At 44.5% G+C, this 6,655-nt stretch overlaps 1 protein-coding gene across 1 annotated transcript in view; it reads right to left on the bottom strand.

The window, feature by feature from the left end:
* DEUP1 (deuterosome assembly protein 1) overlaps positions 1-6,655 on the bottom strand; it is a 117,432-nt gene that overhangs the window by 23,927 nt on the left and 86,850 nt on the right. Inside the window, exon 11 of the mRNA XM_090030567.1 lies at positions 4,049-4,242. Within this exon, the coding sequence (XP_089886693.1) occupies positions 4,049-4,242 (194 nt within the window). The remainder of the gene's footprint in view (positions 1-4,048; positions 4,243-6,655) is intronic.

Genomic DNA, 6,655 nt, shown 5'->3' with positions numbered 1-6,655 from the left:
CTGTTTGACCCTGGACGGTGTCTCTGCACAGGTTCTGGCCTCACCAAGACACCATCAACCCCCTTTCTATTGGGATGCTACCTTAGCTCTCCCTCTCCAGCCAGGGACATCCCATACAACAAAACAAACCTAAAACCCACTACTCAGCCCCTCGACATGCTGAGTCTCCTATCTGGACCTCACCGGTCCTTCTGGGCTGTCGTTGGCCCCAGCGTCCCTAGTGCCTCCACCGTTTCATTGCACCGTGGCTCGGCGGCGATACCTGCCCCGGCTGCACCCTCTCGGGGCTCTCCAGGGGTTTCTCCGCCTTTGTGTGGCTGAGTCTATGCAGCATCACTCCGGCACTCCACTTGTGGGCCACGCTGTCATCTGGCTTGTGCTCCATTGTGCCCTCCCATGGCTGTGCTTCCTGCTCCTTCCCCATCCTGAGCAGCCTCCCGCTACGTGGTCTGTCTTCGCCCCTTCGGAGCCTCTTCTATCTCTTCAGCCATCACAGTCGCCGCCTCTCTCACTGGTGGAGCTGGTGACTGCTTTTCCCTGGGGCTATCCGCCCCTTCTGCGGCCGCAGCTGCTGCTTTTAACTTCGCCGGCTGCCATCTCTCTATAACGTCACCGGCTGGGCATATCTGTACAAAAAGGCGGCTGACGTGCCGCGCGGGTCCTTTCTTCGGCGTCGCATGCTCGTCGTCAGGTTCTGCCAGTAAGTCCAGTGTACTATTTGGCTCCCTGGGACAGCATACTATATGCATTTTGCAGAGCTTCAAAAGGCTTTGAGGTGCCGCAAACCACATGTTTCCATTCATCGGGACACAGCTACCATGTTTCTATAGAATTCCTGCTCTCTGGGAAAGAGCTATTATACTATTACGATTTCCCATTTCTAAAATACAGTTACACTACATTGCATCTGTAGAAGACTCTCTTTCAGAAAAAATATAAGAAATTACAAAAAATGTTTCAGGTAAAATTTACTTGCATATTTATATTGTAGAATAAATATAGAAGTAATTTAGCAACTCAGATACTTCCCAGTCTGTGTCTCTAATCAGCAGTATATGAGTAAAAAGCTAGTAAAATATAGTACAGAATATAAAAAGCATCTTAGAATAGCTTTCTAAATGTTTGGAAAGACAGGGAACAGGGTAAGATATTTTCAGATAGGAGCACGTTGTTAGTCTGACCTTCATTTTATTGGTAAAAATAGCTATTTTTCAGTTTAAGACTTATAAGTGAATTTAGTATTTTATATTCAGATGGTGCATTATTCTGCAAACCACTTAGTGAAGTAATGTATGTTGACATATGAATCATCTAGCATACTAAGAAAGTCTTTCTTTAGAATCTTTTGAAAAAGCTCAGTTAGTTAATGTAAGAGTATTGTTTATCCCTATGGACTTCAAGATGAAATACACTTTTTAATTAAAAATAGTCAATGGCAACTAAAGACGTTAAGAGCAAATCAAGGTAAAACCAAGCTAAACTTCAAACTAGTTCATAGACATTCATTTCAGAGGGTATTGGATTAAATCCAGGCACACATTCGAAGAAAAAGCTACAGCTGTAACAGGCAGTTCTGGTGGCCAGGGTGGTGGCAGCAGCTGGGCTGATGGTGGTGCCTGCGGTAGCAGCTGGGCTGGGAGCAGTGGCTGCTGTAATTCTTGTGCCCCTTCAAAAACAGCACCTGAGGCTAGAGCCTCTGTCACCCACTCTTATGCTGCTGGAAAAAAGCTATCAACAAAAAACCCTTTTCAGATGCAGGGAAAACAAAGGACAGATGAATGTATGATGCTGCTACATACTCTGATGAGAAATGTAACTGAGAGTGACAGAGAAGAGTGAATAATATGTATATTCAAATTTGAACCTGCTCTCATAGGTAGAGGTTAGGTTAGATATCCAAGCCAGTTCTCCCTGAAAAAACCAAGCAAGAGACAGTGGTTCCTCCCTGGTCCTTTTAGTCAGTTGTCCAGTTTTTGGGGCAGTCATCTGATTGCTGAAAGATCTGTTTCACAAATCTCTTCTTTCCCTCATTTAGATCAGGGACTTGACTCCATATGTCCTTCATCCCACAAAATTGCCCTAACAAGGTAATCTTTTGCAGAAGCTTTTCCACAGCATATAATTATCAAATATCAGTGTGTGTATCTATCAGCTATAGAGACATATGCTTCTGTAACCCAGTGGTTAGAATACTCACCTAAGATTTGTCAGAGTTATGTTCAAATCCCTGTTCTAGTTCATATTAAATTATTTTTACAAAGTAGAATAGTGAAATCAACGGGAGTTAAGTGCCTAAATACCTTTAAAGATACGGGCAAACTGCATAGTTACTGAACTTTTAATGTTTAAAAGACTTCAAGGTTATATACAAGTTTGTTTCGAATTGTAGGGCTACTTACACAATTTATGCATTTCTCTCCTACTTGTCAATCCATCAAGGTGAGGTATATACTGGCACTATTTTAACAAACCATTTTAGAACTCGCTTAACACATAACATGGGAGTAATCCTACTGACTTAAGTTTGAGCATATAGGTAAAAGAGACAATAACTCTCCATCTGATTCCTCCAGGGCCCCTAGGAGTACCATAAGGATTACAATCATCATCATTCCTTTTAAAACCTGCAAAATTCTTTAATCCAGCTCAAAAACATAATATGCTTCTATGCTTCTAGTTAGAAGTAACTAGACTCAGCAAGGATATCTGCCTAATTAGCTCTGCAGTAAAGCGTCACTGTCTACACGTGTGGAGCTATTAGGCCAGAGTAAACTAAGTAACTGTGCTGTAGTACAGTTCTCCCTGATATAAGTACTATCTTATGCTGGAATTATTTACTCAGCCACATCACACGTGTAGACAGTGACTGGGGCTGGCTGGGGCATGAGGGTGCTACAGTATCGGGGCTGCCTGAGCCTGGCTATGGCCAAGAAGCAAGCTGCCGGTGGGTCAAGTGGCCCCTGAGCTGCGGAGAGCCCTGGTCCTTCCCTCTGCAGTGGTGGCACCCCTTGTGGCCACCTGGGCAGCCTGCTAGCGAGCTGGGTGCTGCCCCAGCTTGGAGGCAGCACCCGGCCCAATCCAACTCTTCCCCAAATTTGAGCTGGGGCAGCACCCAGACTGCTAGCAGCCTGTCTGGATGGCCCTGGGGGGTGCTGCTACCATGGAGGGAAGGACTGGGGTCTCCCATAGTCAGGGACCACTCAGACCACTGGCAGCTTGCCCTCTGGCCACAGGAGAGGTGGGGAGGCTCCATTGAAGAAAAAAAAAAAAAAAAAAAAGGGATCAGGCCCCTCGCTGCTTCTGCCTTCAGCAGGCTCCTACAGCTGACAGGACATCTGGGGCTGCCTGGGAACGGGCTGGCTTGCCCCTCGGGCAGTTCGGGAAGGAGGCAGGAGGGTAGCTGAGTTTGATGGTGGCAGGAGAAGGTGGTGGGGATAGTGCACAGGGCGTGGGGCTGCCCAGGCAGGCTAGTAGCTGGCTGGGTGCTGTCCTAGCTCATAGGCATCTGTTCCAATGCTTCCTCAAGCCCATCCAGGCTTCCAGGGCCTCAGGCACCATCCCCATCACTTCCTTTGGCCAGTGTGACACCATTAAGCCATACAAAGTGGTGTTTTCATCATGTGTACATGGTGATAGCATCACGTGTACAAGAGCCCAGAGATTTCAAATAGGAATTTACAGTTTTCAAAACATTCTGACTTGTTGTGATCTGTGTTCTTTGCAACAGAATTGCTCTATTACACAGCCAAAAACCAAGTGTAAACAAAAAGCTAGTGTTTTCTGTGGGGTGCCTTGATAATAATAGTTAAATTAATAGGAATATATATGAAATAAAATTATTTTTAAAAGTACTGAAAACATAAAAAATTACTAGTAAAGTTAATAGGAATATATATATGGGAATTCGGTGTTGTTCTATGTCTGCTGAGCTCTTTGAGAGTTTTAAGTGGATAGAAGCTGAGTAAGGAAATTTGGGTTTGGCCTCTTTGTAAAACATCTTAAAACATTTACAGAAAGATTAATTTGGCTGTGGGACCCTAACTTTTACCTCTCTTCCTTTTCTTCCATTTGGGCTTGGTTGGTACACTCTGTTTCTTCATATGTATCCAACCTAGGCAGTAATGATGTTTCAGTATCATTCTGTAATTTAACAATTTTACTTTGTAACCTTTCATTCTCACTTTCCAGCTGGTGAACAGAAGCTGTGTAATTCTCATTTTCTTTGTTAGGTAAATCTATATTCTGTGGAAGGAAATAAAAGTAATCATTGATTGGGTATTTTTTCATAGTAACAAAAATTAACTTTTTAATAAGCAAACACAAACCAATATTGTTTGCTAAATACATAGTTACTATCTGTAGTCATAAAGCACTTATAAAAATGATACACCAACAGAATTTGCCTTTAGAAACAAAGTTCTATTTAAATGGGATAGAGGGGATAATAGTCTTTGTAACAATAAAAATCAAACACGAATTTCTCAAAAAATCATATATCCAAGGTAGTAATGTTTTTTCAGTGTGTCTGAATTAGTAGCATTACAAAATTTATGACAAAAAAGCAACTATTAGCTCCCAAAGCTGTAATTGATTTAGTTATATTTCTCCTTCAAGTAATGATTCGACTAAAGTATAACAAGAGAAAATGCACACACTCATTTTCACACTTCTTCTACACTATGTACAACAGCAATGTTGGTCTCAAGGGCAAAATATTTAAAATGCTGTCAAACTACTCATAAAAAAGAATTTTTGGATAATTTTTTAAAAGATATTGCTTATAAACAAACAGGTTTCCCTGGAATACAAAAACATGCAGTGGGGAAAAATGGTAAGTGAATATAAGGAAGGACATGCAATTTTAACTCCACCCAAAGAAGTAATTTTGTAAGAGTGCTGTTACAAAATCTGTAAAATGACTTTACTGGCAGTGTTCGAGCTCATTTATTCCATCACCCAGAGGTATAACCATGGGGAAACCTCCCCCCAAAATCCTGTTAGATTCTTGGGATTAAGTTAAGATGGCTCAGGTCAAGACCAAAATCTGCAGTGCTATATATTTCTGAACATAAACAATGGCATACCGAGTCAGATCACAAGTCCATCTAGCCCAGTATCCAGTGGGCGTGTCTATACATGCCCCTGACTGTGCAGCTGTTACTGTGCAATTATTTAGTACTTACTAAATGCTAAAGCAAGTACTAAATGACTAAGCAGTAACAGCTGTTACTGCACAGTTCTGGCAGCATACGGGTCATTTCCAACCCTACTGCGCAGTAGCTCTTTGCTACTGCACAGTAGCATCAGCATCACGTTTCATGCCTGCTGATGCTATGTTGTTGTAGTGTAAAAGGCCAGTTGATGCTTTGTAGTGTAGAAGGCCAGCTGACGACATAACATCTCGTGTGGACACACCCAGTCTGCATGTCACACTGGCACAGAACAAATGCTTACTAGAAGAGTATTTGTGCATGGCCTATCCAGACTGATCTGTTCCACTTCCCTCTTTCATTACAGTTTTCAGCATCTTCATTTTCTACCAACTCCACAGATGCTGAAGAAGCTCTGCACCAAAGAAGAGGTACTCACAAGAAGAGGTGCTCAACCTGGGCTCGGGTAGTACCTGGATGGAAGACCGCCTGGTAATCCTGGGTGCCATAAAAAAAAATTTTTTTTTTCCATCCTGAGGGGGACTGAGGGGGTAATCTGCCGCCCCGACCCCTTAGCCCAGGAAGTCTGCTGCTTCCTGGGGGCCTGCATCCAGGATATTACGGAGAGGATCCCCAAGTTCCTCCAGCCCACAGACCACTATCCCATACTCCTTATTCATTTGGGCACCAATGACATGGCTCAGAGTGCTCCCAGCCGGGTCATGAGGCACTACAGGGATTTGGGAACAGGGCTAAAGGGTCTGGGGGCACAGGTGGTGTTCTCATCGATCCTCCCAGTCTCGAGGTATGGGCTGAGGAGGGAGAGGAGGATCCACGTAGTCAGCCAAAGACTGTGGCGCTGGTGTCATCAGGAAGGCTTTGGCTTCCATGACCACAGCCCACTTTTTGGCAAAAGAGGCAGTGAGCTGCTGGGAAGAGATCGTCTCCACATCTCTCTGCTGGGGAGGAGGCTCTTCTCAGCCAGACTGGCTGACCTGCTCCACTGGGCTTTAAACTAAGCCCACTGGAGGGCAGGGGGACTACTGCCACTGCTGGCCTGGTAGGCAACCCTTGCAAAGCCAGCAGGCCAAGGCACTTAAGGGAGCTCACCCCTGCCCCAGCCCTGGCACAATCTGTGGACAAGGCAAGAGCCCCCAAGGGGACACTTGTCTGCCTGTACACAAATGCCAGGAGCTTGGGGAATAAGCAGGAGGAACTCGTCCTCTTGCTTAATGCAAATAATTATGATGTCATAGGGATAACAGAGACCTGGTGGGACTCTACCCATGACTGGACCACAGGTATAGATGGCTATACCCTGTACAGGAGGGATCATACAGATAAAAAGGGTGGGGGTGTAGCTCTCTATGTTAAGGAAAGCTGATATTGGTGACCAGGGTGGATGACTGGAGACCCTCTGGGTTAAAATCTGTGGGGAACACAGCATAGGGGACACAACAGTGGGAGTCTACTACAGACCTCCCACCCAAAATCAAGAGCTTGAC

This window comes from Crocodylus siamensis, chromosome 1 (genome assembly GCF_052110815.1).
Source record: "Crocodylus siamensis isolate JL-2025a chromosome 1, ASM5211081v1, whole genome shotgun sequence".
Taxonomy (NCBI): Eukaryota; Metazoa; Chordata; order Crocodylia; family Crocodylidae; genus Crocodylus; species Crocodylus siamensis.
Note: the sequence above shows the minus strand (reverse complement) of the source record. Positions and strands in the feature narration are given on the sequence as shown.